General features: G+C 38.6%; 3 protein-coding genes across 3 annotated transcripts; 2 read left to right on the forward strand and 1 right to left on the reverse strand.

Annotated features, from left to right (window-relative positions):
* The first annotated feature begins 4,696 nt into the window (after positions 1-4,696).
* rmi2 (RecQ mediated genome instability 2) lies at positions 4,697-5,774 on the forward strand. Its single transcript, XM_042086348.1, has 2 exons — positions 4,697-5,114; positions 5,247-5,774. Exons 1-2 carry the CDS (start codon positions 4,811-4,813, stop codon positions 5,396-5,398), a joined length of 456 nt encoding a protein of 151 aa, XP_041942282.1. The 5' UTR covers positions 4,697-4,810; the 3' UTR covers positions 5,399-5,774.
* On the reverse strand, positions 5,615-10,200 carry litaf (lipopolysaccharide-induced TNF factor). Its single transcript, XM_042086347.1, has 4 exons — positions 9,901-10,200; positions 8,016-8,265; positions 7,241-7,397; positions 5,615-6,989 (listed from the first exon to the last, which is right to left on the reverse strand). The coding sequence occupies exons 2-4, from the start codon at positions 8,248-8,250 to the stop codon at positions 6,881-6,883; spliced, it is 501 nt and encodes a 166-aa protein (XP_041942281.1). The 5' UTR covers positions 8,251-8,265; positions 9,901-10,200; the 3' UTR covers positions 5,615-6,880.
* A 718-nt stretch (positions 10,201-10,918) lies between these two features.
* On the forward strand, positions 10,919-13,828 carry snn (stannin). The gene is made up of 2 exons (XM_042086351.1): positions 10,919-11,178; positions 11,866-13,828. The coding sequence occupies exon 2, from the start codon at positions 11,971-11,973 to the stop codon at positions 12,232-12,234; it is 264 nt and encodes an 87-aa protein (XP_041942285.1). The 5' UTR covers positions 10,919-11,178; positions 11,866-11,970; the 3' UTR covers positions 12,235-13,828.
* The last annotated feature ends 985 nt before the right edge of the window (positions 13,829-14,813 follow it).

The following is a 14,813-nucleotide window of genomic DNA, read 5'->3' on the forward strand; positions in this document are numbered from 1 at the left end:
TCAGCTAATGTGAGAACAGCTGTGTTCAACAACACTTACAGATTTTCAGTGACGGCTATTGCTGAAGCATCAGCCCTGGTCTGAAGCACTGGTGTGAAGTCGTACGCAAGTAAAGATGAGCAAGTTGACCTGTGCAAGTTCACATAAGGACACTGACAAAGGCAACCATGTCCCATTGTCTCCATGCCAATCTTTAACAGAAAAATGTCAGATATCTCAACCACAATGACATCAATAGATGGTGAGGTGTTGAGTGTGTTTGAATTCCCTTCCTTGTAGCATCCTTTTCTGCATTCCACAGTGGGGAGAAGTTCACCTTGTTTAATTAAATAACAATTCTATTTCCTTATTAGCTGCATACTTGAGGTTGGAGATATTAAGGCACGTCAAGTCTCTCACATACTGGAACTTCAAGATACATAGCCGTATGATTTTCTTATTCAGTTCTGCACTGGACTTGAATTACGAATTTTGGCACAGATACACACATTGACTCCCACACATTCTGATGTATTTTTGCCCATCCCTGCCTGTTCCCAGCATTAGCACAACACTTTGCGATGATTAGCTTGTCACCTGTGACGATATATGGTAGGCCTAAGTGACTGACCTATCTGGGTACACTCAACACCTTACCATATATTGATGTCATTGTGGTTGAGATATCTGACATTTTTCTGTTAAAGATTGGCATGGAGACAATGGGACAGGGTTGCCTTTGTCAGTGTCCTTATGTGAACTTGCACAGGGGGGGGGGGGGGGGTCGTCGGTCCAGTAGTGGGCCAGTCCAGGAGAAAATTGCCAGGGCCGATTTTTGTTCCCAGTCCGACCCTGCTCAAGCATGAATGAGTTTGTAAGTTAGGCTACGATGTACATAGACGGAATATGATTATTCTAAAGTTTCACTTGTAAGTAGCCTTCAGTTTAACATATTTATCTAACACTGTATATCTTTCTTCTATTTCTGTTAGGTGCCGCTTCACTCAACTAGATGGTCAGGCTGACTGCAACCGTAGGCCTACTGAATAGATGGCAGGGAAGCATAGCACACGGGAATTTATAAATGAAGAAGAGTGAATAAATGCACTTGCTTTTCAAACTGATAACAAGTTGTCAATGGTTATTTATGCAAGCTTGTGTACCCTAAACCAGACATACCTAGGCCTAGCCAAATGTATCCTGGCTGTAGATAAAGCAGGGTATGAATTTCTCAATATTTTGCCAGATTTACACTGCGGTTTAATATGAATTGAAATACCATTGAAATCGCATTGATCTTTAGTTTGGTTGTAATTTCAACATTGTTTCAATATTTATTTTAATTGAAATACAATTGAAATTCCGCTGGTCTATAGTTAATAAATCAACATTGTTTCAATATTAACTGAGGGTGCAAAGTGATGTTAAATCAACATCGAAATCCGACATTGATTCAATGATTTATGGTTGACAATGTAATGTTGATTCTACATAGTTTCAATGCCCGTCTGCTATCTGCGAGTCTTTCGGGCACTTAGCTCTTAGTATTCCAATGGGTGTGTGGCAGATTATAACAATATCACATATGTTTTCGTGTAAATATACTTGTCTTGGTGCTACTTAGTTTAATTCAACTAAGACTTAGTTTAATTCAATCTCAGATTTGATTGTAGTTTGATTGTAGTTTTGACCTATAACATGGGTTATAGGTCAAAAGTTGAATGAACAAGTATGTCCTTTTGATTTCTTACAGGTTGGGTCGTTGTTGCCCATAACACGCTAGCATTGTGCTAATGAATGACGTCATTGACACGTTTGAAAGGCTTTTCAGAACAATTAAGTGACTTTAAAAAATATAATACTCAACCAAGTGTATTTTCTTTGCCTCCCCTTTCGAATACAATATTCAAATTACTTAAAAAAAAATTATATCCCGAGAAAAGTGGATTTTGAGAGGTACAGCTCCATAGACCTCCATGCATTCTGCACTCGTGGACGAGCGCCCTCATGTGGAACCACAGAAGGAACTGCAACCAGCTCAGAAACCGGAAGTTTTCCGAGAGTGGCAGTTCTCCCCTTATTAGACATTCTCTGGCAGTGATTATAGCAAACTTTTTTTTCAACTGAGTAAATGAACATGAACTAAAAGTTTGTTTTCTTATGTTCTTTTTTTATAGGTTCTCATCTTTAAAATACAGTGGATGTGGAATATTTTAGTTTAAATGTTGTTTGTTCATGTTTTATCAATAATAAAAGGCATTCCTATACATTATGATGATTTTTTCTTCAACTTTTAATAAAACAATTAAATTAATACAGTAGGCCTAGCCTAATCTTAAAATAAAACAAAAATATCTACAGAACTTAGATTAGTTCATATTTTAATGAGATTTTTAACATGCATTTTAACTTATAGTTATTTTATACAACTGCAACTTCTGAAACAATAATTTAAGTGAACTAAAGATTTTGAGTAAAGAATGTAAGCTAATTTGTTACAGCATCAACATAAGGTTATTAGTTGACACAACTAAACCTGTTTAGTTTTATGTTTTGTAAAAACTAGAATGGTTTAAGGCAATCGGTTTCCACGTAATTTTCTAGTAATGGCAACTAGTTCGGGTTTAGAGTATTTACTCTCTGCTGGCTGCATAAAAAATTGCCCCTCGGGGATAATAAAGACACCTTGAACCCTAAAATCGGGCAGATTCTATAAACTGCATATGAACAGTCACTCAAGCAAGAGAGTACCATAAGATAGGAGTATAGTTTAACACTAAACTCAATGGATAAATGTAAGAAAGGCATGTACTTTTATCACGATAGTTGGGGGGCATTAGGTTAATCACTGAAAAGAATATTGCTTTAATTTGTTTCATTTTTCCATGGTTACACGCATAGAGTTCTGCAGCTAAAACCACATTGACAGGTTGGATAGGGTGTAGGCTAAGGCCCTACATGTGTGTTGTGGATCTTTCAGAAAGCCACCTAGCTTCATTGCAAGTGGAAGTAGGAGAGACGCCATTAAAGATCAGCTGGCTAAAAGTAACAATGTCATATTGGCTAAAACTAAACTTCTTTGGGCATGAAGTAATGCACCTATAGCAAAAAAGGTGCTTGAAGAGTGTTGGGAGTATGGCCGTAGGCTACTGAGATCAGTGGCTTTGGATGGAGTCTTGACAAAGAGGCCAAAAAAATGGGGCTAGGGGACTATTGCATGCTGCAAAACAACAAGTATGACTGCAATCCCAACCTGATTATTCTGCTTTCTATACTAAGTATGGAAACAAAAGAAACTGTAAAATCTAGAGGCATATGAAAATGCCCAACAGTATACAGAAATCACAATGACACAATATACACAGATACATCCAAAGATCCAATAAGACAGTTGTCTTCATCCCTAAATACAATGTTAACATCCAAAAAACAACTTCAGTTCACCTCTTAGTCTTCTGTTTTATTTACGTTTTACTAAATTGTGCGCACGGTTTACTAAATTGTGCACTCATTTTACAAAAATGAATAATGAGTAAATAGTAAAATGAGTACACAATTTAGTATATTGTGCTCACAATTTAGTAAAATACGTGCACGATTTACTAAATTGAGAGCACAATTTAGTAAAATGAGTGCACTATATAGTAAAAAGTGCGCACAATTTAGTAAATCGTATATGTGTGCACGAATGAGTTCACGATTTCTATACACCAAAAAATATCTTGCAGTGACCCCTCCAGGCTTCCGTACCTTTTAGATGAAATAAATCAATACATTTTAGATTAAGTCAACAAAAAGTTTATGAGTACAGTTCACTTGCTTGGGTTCCAACACATGTAGATGTTGAGGAAAATTAAATGGTGGATAAGTTAGCAAAAGAAGCCCTTAAGAGCACATAGATCTACAAGTCAAGCATTAGCAAATCATAAATTAGTATAATTAGATACTAACAAAATGTGTCAGGGTAGCCTACATCAGGGATCGGGAGGAGAAAGTGGAAAGAACAGTGAGACGGCAGGAAGAAATGTTCACAAGGCTGAGAATACAAGGATACAAGGAAGTTTACTGTCACATGCATATAGTTACTGGATGTAAGAAATGCAGTGAAATTATGTCTGGGGGGGGGGGCGTAAATAGTGCAGTAGAAGAGGGGTTTAGTAGATTAAGTGGCAAGGGCTGCATAAAAAAGGTGGGGGAGGATTGGGATTGGGGGGGTGGGGGTGGGGGGGGCACCAACAAGGAGCACCCAAGAGCAACAGGGGCAAGGAAAAACTCCCTTACTAAGGAAGAAACCTTGGGCAGATCCACGGCTCAAGGGGCTAACCCAACTGCCAGGGGTCTTGGTGTGTGTGTTGGGGGGATGACAAGGGAGATGGGATAGTGTGCTGTGTATGTGGGGAGAGGGCAGTGTGCAATATGTGTGTTGGAGAAGCTTTCTGATGAAATAATGTGCTGTGTATGTAGGGGGGGGGGCAGTGTAAAAGATGTAGGCCTACTTTTGACACGCAGGCCTAGCCTAGATATACTCTGGAAAAAGAGAAGAACTAGTAGCTTAACACAGAATAGAAGACCTAGCACACAGCTTGCAAACAGATTTAGTTTTGTTGCTTTATTTTTTCTTTATTTTGTTTTGTATACAGTAGCACCAGAGAATGCCTAAGACATCCCAATGAGTTCACACCTCGGTCCAGAAGATGGCGGTGATGCACTTTGTTTGCAAACTGCCAGTAAAAGTCACAGTAGCAGAAGAAGTAGAGTCAGTCGACAGAAACAGAAGAAGAAAAAGACGAAGAGACGCGGGAACATAAATGATAATAGGCCCTATTATGAAATGGCACTAACGTCACCCGAGACAGGAGTTTTGGATAAAACACGAAGTCCCCCTGTGAAAGTACTTTCTGGACAGCTTCGAGATGGTAAAATTCGTATTGGTTCAAATGGAAAGTCCGAATTCAGTATAAAGAGAGTTGGTCAAGGGAAGGAAAACTCCCTCGTAGTATCTATCGTATGGATGCAAGGGACTGTGGTCGAAGTTCAGCCAGATCGCAACACAATTGTTCTCTTGGACGAGACTGGTAACTTTGTTGTTGGTGGTGTTAATAACATACCTAAGGGAAAGCCATGTTTAATTCACGGTAAGTGGCTATCTAAACTCCGTATTGCATTTAGTTTACACAGAACACTAATTATCAAGGGGCCTAGTGGTTTACAAACCAGAGACGTTTAAAACTTAACTAAATATCTTAACCTGTTCATTTTACTTACAGGTAAATATGTCATGGTCATGGGTCAAGTCCAAACGCATAGCCCAGAACCTGTGCTTCGGGCAGTAAAAATGGCCGACCTTTCTGATAATTCTTTGATTCATAAAAGACTGTGGAAATATGAAGTGGAGGACTTGCAGCAAACTTTACCCTGAAATGTATCTTGGTTGTCAAGTCGTCTGTTTGCCTTGTACCTTTTTTCATGTGTGTGCAGTTGTGTTACGCAAACAGTTTAATATATTATGGCAAGTCAAGGCAATAAAACAAAGGGGTTTATATTCTGGTGCTGTTGGTCAAGATATAAATGGCAACATTGTTTACATTGTCAAAATAATTTAATAATAATAAACAAATACTTAATTATATGCATCTTGAGTTTTTGTGTTGTTTCTTTTAATCATAATTTTATATTTGACATTCTCCACAAAATAATATATAGCCTAAGTGATACATCAGGCCGACATCTATGGTATATTAAGAAATGTATGTGAATATACAATAACATGATTTGGAAACAGACTATATGAATAATGTATAGAATAGTGTACACTGTAAAAAGGCACATTATGCATTGTTTAGAGAAACATTGATACATGTAAGTTAGGCATTTACTGGAGCATATCCAAAGCGACACATTACAATAACAGTAGTAATACAGTATCAGTTTAGTAACACAACTTTGTAATAATAAAATATGATTATGTTCATAAAGTGACTTAAAAATAAAAAATAGCGAATCAGACAGTGAAACATATTGCATGGCAAACTGATATGGCTAATTATTTATTCTTACGTACTCCATACTCTTGTCTAGCCCTTACCCTCATGCATGAATTACCACAAAAAATGATCCAGATTTTAAAAATATTGTGCTGAAATATGTTTTCTGGACAATTCTATTTTATTTGTTCTGGTATCTAACTGGCATTTACCTAGACACCATACATCAAAAGAGTAAATTATCTTCCTAGTTATCTTAAGCACTTGACCTCAGACTATGGTTGGATTACAGCTGTGGCAATATCCTTTACCAACCTATCCAATCCTAACATATTGCTTAATTAAGGTTCTGTCCATTATGACAGTACTTGCATGATCTCTTCCAAGTAACTGATTAAGTAGGCTATTGACACTGTTCAAGCACACTGTTTCTCCAACACATGTTGAGGGGTTTTTGACCAACATATTGACATTTATGGATCACAAATAGTACCCTACTATGTAATATGATTAGGTAGGTGATCATTGGAAGGGAAGAAAGAATAACATTCCAAATTTCTCTGAATACAATGACAAAAGACAACCATCCCTCAGTCACAACGAAGGGCAATTCGGCCCTCCTATCTGCTAAAGCTCTTTCTGTTATGTCCTTTGATTACAACCAATGTATTTTATTCTACGACTGTCATTCTGACAAGGCACTTACAAGAGAAAACCACCTCCACCTTTATTCTCCAACTTGTAAAATATGAACAAACATAGCACTATCTGCTGAAAAGACTTAATATAAACAAATATAGAAATCCTTTTTGGAGACCCCTAAAGAAGAAATAAAGCTCCAGCCTTAATATAATATGTACAAATGTGTTTAAACAGGATCAAAATATTTTATACACAGTTGTCAGCAAGAATGAACATCACAGCCGCTTGTAGACTCCCAGCAAAGAATTGCAGTTGGGGCACATGTGTTTCACATCTTTCATGCCGTCCACACAGAACGGAATCAAGCAGCATCCATAAATGCAACTGGCCAAGGGGACATCCATTTTATACACAGAGAAAAAAGATTTCCAGTGAATATGGTTATTTGATATGCTTCAAGAAATAGTCTAGTTACTTGACCTATGTAAATGTGTATTTACAAAACATCTCGGTAGGTTAATGAATTGTATTGTCTGGTCTATTTATTGTCTGCTAACTACTAACTGGTGTTCAGTTTATAGCATGGACATTTACATTTTAGTCACACAACAAAATGTAAATTACAGCTAACTTACCCTACAAGGCTGAGGCTAAAGCAGGTTAGCCAAGTCAGGACTCCATTGCTGTGGCAGAGACGAGAGAGGACCATTTGGGCACATACAGGGCAGTGGACGTGTACTGGAAAATCTCCAAAAACCATACGTGGTTGGACATAAACGGTCTGGACGCTCACTGGAGAGAGAGCAGGTGACAGGTGAAATGTTTGGGTTTTTTGGTTGTTTGTTCAAGAAACTGCTGTCAGGATTAATAACAGTTTTGTCAGCCAGTCTGAGTACTCTTGCTGTAAATATGCAGAGATTGCTATGATTTCTAACCAATAAACACTTTTAGGCACATTCAGCTAATATCTATATCTTCCGCTACCTCTTCCTTCTGTGAGTACACCATACAAATAAAAAGGTCTTTGAACACAGAGTTTTTAACCGGAAACAATGTGGAGCAAGCTAGTCCCCCAAATATAACAAAAATGTTTCCTCCTTAGTACACAAATGTCTGACTTTGACATGACCCAGACTAATTATATGGTTGTAAAAGGGCTTGTAAAAAGCATCTGGACATGTTTTTCACAGACCAAAGTAGCATACCTTCTTTGTTAAGATCAGAGAACAAGGTTAAAGACTGCGTTCATCCATTCAATGTAATTTTAAGCCTTACGTTTGACCACATCATGTTCATATGCAAAACCATATTAGTATGTGGTCCACGATCCACATGCACGTCTGACTGTCATGATCGACATTTTAGGTCAACTGAACTGTGCAGAAAGTATGAATCCTAATGTGATATTACCTACAGCTGATGTTCCTGCTGCATTTGACTGTTGTGGGTGCATCTGTTGGTATGCCTGAGGTGGATATGCTGGTTGTGTAAAAGGTGGTGGATAAGCTGGTTGGGGCATTTTGTCATAGACAGGAGGAGGGGGTGTGGGACTATAGGTATACACAGGACCAGTTATAGTCTCTTCATATGTTGGAGGCTGGGGCTGGCCGAAGTAGTTTGGCTCCATTGGAGGTGCGCTTGCCATGACCCGTCTGGAATTCTGTGAACAGAGGCACGTGTTGTACATATGTTCAGTCGGGCCACACCCCTTTAGAGATCACACCAAAACAGCTGTAAAGTTACTGTAATGTCTATGGCTCTCCCCGAGCTTCTGGGTGATTCCTGATTAACACCTTAAAATAAAATTTAGATAAGGTCTTTAATTACCCCCTTAATCACAACAAGAAAAATGAACTCCTGACTTGACACCTTAAATGTAGATTAAGGGGTCCCACCTTAAAACCTATTAAGAGACAGGTGGCCTTTTACGGCACACCTACTCCCCTCCCCCAACATTCTAAATCAATTGTATGCACCATATTGCTAAGCTTGGACTCTTGGGAATCCAAACATGACAACCTTTTTCATGTACAATCTATATAATGATTTACATTGTCAGATTAATCTTACTATGTCTCAATTAAATTTAGTCAAAAATGCCCTCCTCCCCCTTCTCCGCCTTTGGTGCTTCCCTAACTTCTAGCTGCGGTGTTATATCCCTTAGCAATAAGTAGATGCAGCATATTGAGTCTTAAAATAGTCACAGGAATCTATAGAAATTAAATATTTATGTTGTTTATCCAATATTAGTTATGCAGATGTATAGTCCATCTTATACACACCCATTGAACCAACTTTTGTGTAATTATTCCATATTTTGTGTAGTCATTCTATATCAGAACCCCTGACATACAATTAAAATAGTCTACAATTGGGCATTTTACAAAACGTATGAGCATACCTTGGCAAATAATGGTCTAAAGTACTCATATTTAATTATATATTGATCTACTTTTGCACACAGCTTTACAAGACCTGGTGCTAGGGCTCAGTTGTGTTTCAAAAGTCATATCAAGTGACCTAGAGGGCTGAAATGTGGTCAGTTCAGAGATGCTTGTTGTCCAGCAGAAAGAAAAAAACAATATTCTAGCCTCTATAACTCTGTGCCAGTACTTCACACAATTATTCTGATTGTTTCCTAAGAAACTACAGGGTTTGAGCTTTCTAAAGAGGTCAACCATAGAGGTGTCAACACTTGTAGCAGCCAAGTAGGGTGGTTTGTCAATTGTCTGGTTTTGTTTGATCCTTGCTTAAAATATAATGTGCGTTGTTTTGGACAAAAGCGTTTGCGAAAATAAAACAAAAACGCGAACATCCGCGTCGGGAATTGGGTAGGCTACCATGCAAACAACGTTTAGATACGGTAGCTAGAATTCAGCAACGGCAAACGTAACTTATCTTGATTTTGATTGATTGAAAGCAACGTTGTGAAGTGTAGGCCTAGCTAACTTTAGAAAGATAACTAATAACGAAATAATATAATTGTCATGGTATTAAGACTTGTTAAATTAATGTTAACGTTACATAACTTGTTACCGAAAACTCCCCATGTCCTTCAGAAGACGTACGTAAAAACTAACATTAGCCATTAGCACATTTCTTTAACGTGCTAGCTTCTAGTTAGATAATTAACGTTAGCTGACTCCCTAACAACCTTTTACTGTATGGAAAATGTCGATAGCCATCCTGGATACGAACTTTCACATCAGGTAAAGCTAAGTCAGCACAGGCTAGCCTTTAGGGAGGGAGACGTAACCACAACCTTTGACCATACGTCTAATGTGTCCATACTTACACAGTAGAATTATATCCCCAGTAAAAATCGCCTTTTTGTAGTCGATGAGCCTACCGTCACTCCACAAGTAATCTAATTTTCAATTTTCCATAAGTTCTCTGACTTCCTGTCTGCTTACTTTCGATTTGACAAAAATGGTAAAAATGTTTAATCACGTGGGGATAACTGTGTGCGTCACTGCATCAAAGCGATCTCTGTGATTTCATTCGGCTACATTTTTCCTAACATTTGGTGCAGTAAGCTACATTCCATTTTCAGTGTAACCACCTCGCCCACTAAAACTTTGACGCTGACTCATGTCATCCACAAAATATTCAGAGCAATTATGCATCCGTCTGTGTAGATGCGTGCCATGTTCACGCTTCGTGTGGCGTCACAATCCCATTCCTCTATAGACCCTTTCAACAAGGTAAACAAAAACAATGCTTGAACGTTCTATTTGGGCCCCAATCTACTTCCTCTGCATTAAGATAACATATGGAATGTTAAAAGTCTTGTGGGGCCAACTATGATGCTGATAATGGAACTCTCTTGAAAGGGTCCATATATCAATATCTTCCCCAAATAATAGTGTCAATCTGTCTATGTGTAGGCTACAGCCGGTGTTTGGGAAACGGGCTGTAATGATGTGGTTTCTGTAGTTACTAATGTTAATCCTGTTATATCGGGATTTATTGGATACATTACTCTTTGAGGAGTTTGGAGTCCAAATACCCTTGCTCCCTAGCAGGATTTATAATAGGCCTATTTAATAAATCTGAGACATCATGCTGACACGACTGACACCCTGCGTTGGCTGTCCATATATTTTCTTCTGAGGGTAGCTATGTTCCAAATGCAAAAAAAACCAAAAAAAAAAAAAAAAAACACGTAGGCTATAGGCCTACAACGACAGCAGAAGAATGGTGAAAAAATAAATTGCATACAAACTCAAGACTGTCAACCAAACACATTTTCTTACTATGGACTCATCGACTTACATGATTGGATATATATTTACTGATCTCATTTCCTGTTGGGTTTCAGCTTTTTCATGTGGACATCTTGCTGAAGGTGTGTTCTATGGTGTGTGCACGTCTAGGTCCTATACTGTGGAGGAGGAGGATACTGGGGATTATCAGAATAATTTGCGGTATTTGTGGCATGCATAATTATGGATATACAGCTAAAACATAACGGATTTAATGTGTTCTTGCTGGCAAATCATACAGTGGTGCAGCTTTGACGGGAAATTTCCGAGTCCGAAAACGCCCATAACACGTCTCTTGAGAGAAAATGGTAAGCGTTATCAATTATTTCACCTCACAAGAGGCAGATGGATATTTTGTGTCTCGCTAGATTGTTATGCATACCATTTTAGTGTCCCTCTCTGGTGTTAATTAGTCAATTTTGTAGTTTATACAGAGCATCAGTTAGCCAATCGCCTAGCCTACTTAACTGTTCCCTCTGTAACATATTGTCGGACGGATAGAAAACTAACCCATACATAATTTTATTTTTTGTATTTTGCATTTTTCAACGTAGTCAGTCATGAGTGGCATGGAAATGTAGAATTAAGGAGGCAGGGGCATGGTACGTATTTGGCTCGTCGATGATTGAGGAAGCAAGGTTGCTCGAGGGTATTTCCCGGTAATGTTTGCTTCATACACTTATGCAGTTGAGGTATAGACATAATTTATTGTCTGTGAGTTCAGCTGCATACTGTAAGCTATAGCTTCGATTATGATTCCACTGATTGATTGTCAAACAATCTGAATTGGTCCGAATCCGAATTGGCCGTATAATGCAGACTTATCTATCCCTTGTCTAAAATGTTAATAACATTCAGTAGAATTGCCTTCAGCAGTTAATTGTGATGTTCCTTTCTTGGCGGCTGATCTGCGAGTATAGATCGACTTTTGGAGAAGTACGACGTCCACATATGCTCTGTGAAGATTTTCTTACATGCATTCTTTCTCTTCATAGGTGCCAAAGACAGAGGTGTGAAAACGAGTCAAAGAGATCTTACAGACTAGACGCCTGTCATTAAGACTGTCTTTACTGTAACTTCAATAGGTTGCACAGACTAAAATGTCTATAATGGACCATAGCCCCACCACTGGGGTGGTTACGGTGATAGTGATCCTTATTGCAGTAGCAGCCCTGGGTGCTCTGATCTTTGGCTGTTGGTGCTACTTGCGCTTGCAGCGCATGAGCCAGTCTGAGGATGAGGAGAGTATAGTGGGCGAGGGAGAGACCAAGGAGCCCTTCCTGCTGGTACAGTACTCGGCCAGGGGCCCACGTGTTGAGCACAAGACAAGGCTGACCCCTAACGGCACAGAGAGCCATGGCTAACTTGCTCCAGGCTCCTCCATAGCTGCCTGTGAATGAGACCATGTAAGGACCACACCATATGCATTTGGGCCCGCCTTCCACAGTAAGCTACATCTTGTCAGCCCCAGCCTCCTATGAAGGATGAAATCAATGCATGCATGCATTGTCCACCATACAACTCCTCTATACGTCAGTGGACAATCTGAGGGTTGTCCCCCCTTCATTATAAGTCCATTGTTCCTGTTGAGCCTATCATAATGTGAAGTTGTACATAAGTATTGTGTTGTAATGATTTATTTGCCAAAAGGTGTGATTTTCAGTGTGAATATGTTATTGCCAGGTACCAAGCCCTTGTTTGTAATACTTGGCATGAAAGAAGATGGCATTATGTTTTTGTTGTTTACTTTTATTTCCTTGCATTTAATTTACGAGAGCTCTGTCAAATCAGGAATAATGTGCTTGTTTGAAACCAGAGCGCATTCCCAGAGCTGGCTCTGGCTTTGCTGTGACCAAACAAAAGCAGCAGTATTTACAGCAGTGTTCCCCAGTGGCTTCTGTTCAGAATCAATGAAAACTGTGACTTTCTTGAACCATGCATTGTTTTTGTTCAATATTATGTCAAATGTGCTCGCTAAATAAGGGACATTTGTTACAAATTTCTACATAATTTGACAAATCTTGCATTCGATGACAGAAAAAAAGTTTGTTACTGTTTGCGTTGTACAGGGGAATCAAGCTAGCGAGTGGTAATTGTCATCCAAGACTTTTCTGTGCTTTTCCATTGCTGTTCTCCAAATCAGTGCCATCACTCTTGATATGAAACAATGTAATATCTTGACATGTTTTCAGATATCCTTAAACCCTTTCACCGGGCGTTGTATATTCAACCAATAATATGCTTCAGTGAAAGCGCAGTAGTCAACTGTCAGTATCTTCAGAAGGTGGGACAAAATGAGTCTACAAAAGTCTCTTGTGCCAATGAAGGGAATGTCAAGGTGTAGATTTTACACCAAGGAGCTTCCTGAAGGCAAAGCTACTTCTGTGGTTGAACAAACTCAGAGTTGTAATGAAAGATTAAATTTTTGCAGATAGAATACAATTGTATGACTGTTAATCACTTTCTGTACTGCTATATACTGTAACTGTAAAATGGCCATGTGTCCCACTTCCAGCCTGTATTTTGTCAAAGTGCAACTCTTAACTGTCAATCTGAAAGACGTTTAAATATTCTTGATAGAAGTTTGCTACTTGTAAGCCTGTCAAAAATTTATTTTTATATGACAACTTTGTGTATAGATCTCATTTGAAAGGAAATGTTATTTTCAAACACTGCTTGTGTCTAGAAAACGATTTGCAAGCCAAATACATAAATATTCAATAAATCCATACGTTGAGGATGATGTCCATGGGAACCTGTTACAAGAACACTTTGGATTGTTATAACTGTTGGTGTATAGAAACAGTGGAGCATCCTGAATCCAACATTGCGGTCAGTAAAAGGCATGTTCTGTTTGCATGTTTTGAGATGCAGTCCACCCTTGGCTAATGTCACTCATCTTCAATGCTCCCAATGTTTAAACCTCTCAACAAATATTAAAGACAACATTTGCTCAAATATTGGCCACATAATTAATTATTTCCCTATGACTGTTATGGCTGTACGTGTAGTGCCCACAGTAAATACAAATCATCATCACACACTGAAAGAATTTGTTGTTATAGGCGATTTCAACAGGCAACCAATTTTGTAGCCCTTGTGAAAATAGGCACTTTCTCGGAACTACAGGGGAAATTATTAGCTTAGCTAAGGGAACCAGGATAGATATTTACTCAATCTGTAAATCTACCGGAGTCAGGACTTATCATTGCATCATTCCTAAAATACAGGCATAATACTGACCTTGAGTATTTTAACTGCCTGCAGCTTCATGCACATTCATTATGTTCTTAGTCATATGCAGTGGCAACCTCACAATGTCAGAGTTACAGTGTGTATTATTCAGGGTTTGCACTCAAAGTCAAAATGACATTTCCCTGACAAAAAAGCTTGGATTTCCATGACTCCACACAATATACTGACCGATTATTTTAGAGCTGCCGCATTCAAGAATCTTTTACTTTTTTAGAGTGGGAGATTAATAAATGGGCATTGAATAAACAAAGTTGGGCTAACCACAACTACTCAAACAAGCAGTAAAGCTAATAACCATATATACACCAATTCTGCTGAGAAATATATCTGTATTAATGTATTTTGGCAAGTAAATTCTAAACTGCTACAACAAAATTCCCTGACTTTCCATGTCTGGAATAGACTTCCCAAAATTCCTTGATATTCCAGAAATTCCATGACCTGTGGAAACCCTTATATTCGTGACATGACTGAACGGCACAGAATTAGCCCATTTCACAAGATGGGGCCGCTGTGTAAATCAACTTCCTGTGGAAGAGCACTGTCCCATAGACAGCAAAAGAAAAGTCCACAGGAAAGACAGAAACAGGAAGACGTTTTACCCTGCCAATTAAGGGATCATTAACATCAACGTGGCCGGACACCTGGACACTGAAATCGGTCTATTGCTATCAAGGATGTTCATGTG

The sequence above is a fragment of the Alosa sapidissima genome, chromosome 3 (genome assembly GCF_018492685.1).
Source record: "Alosa sapidissima isolate fAloSap1 chromosome 3, fAloSap1.pri, whole genome shotgun sequence".
Classification (NCBI taxonomy): domain Eukaryota; kingdom Metazoa; phylum Chordata; class Actinopteri; order Clupeiformes; family Clupeidae; genus Alosa; species Alosa sapidissima.

Excerpts from the sequence above, each read along its gene's own strand:
- rmi2 (XM_042086348.1), top strand. The coding sequence starts at position 4,811 with ATGGCACTAACGTCACCCGAGACAGGAGTTTTGGATAAAACACGAAGT. Across the intron at positions 5,115-5,246 it reads AAAGCCATGTTTAATTCACG|GTAAATATGTCATGGTCATG; the intron begins GTAAGTGGCTAT and ends TTTTACTTACAG.
- litaf (XM_042086347.1), bottom strand. The coding sequence starts at position 8,250 with ATGGCAAGCGCACCTCCAATGGAGCCAAACTACTTCGGCCAGCCCCAG. Across the intron at positions 7,398-8,015 it reads AGCAGGAACATCAGCTGTAG|TGAGCGTCCAGACCGTTTAT; the intron begins GTAATATCACAT and ends CTCTCTCTCCAG. Across the intron at positions 6,990-7,240 it reads TTTAGCCTCAGCCTTGTAGG|TTGCATTTATGGATGCTGCT; the intron begins GTAAGTTAGCTG and ends CCCCTTGGCCAG.
- snn (XM_042086351.1), top strand. The coding sequence starts at position 11,971 with ATGTCTATAATGGACCATAGCCCCACCACTGGGGTGGTTACGGTGATA.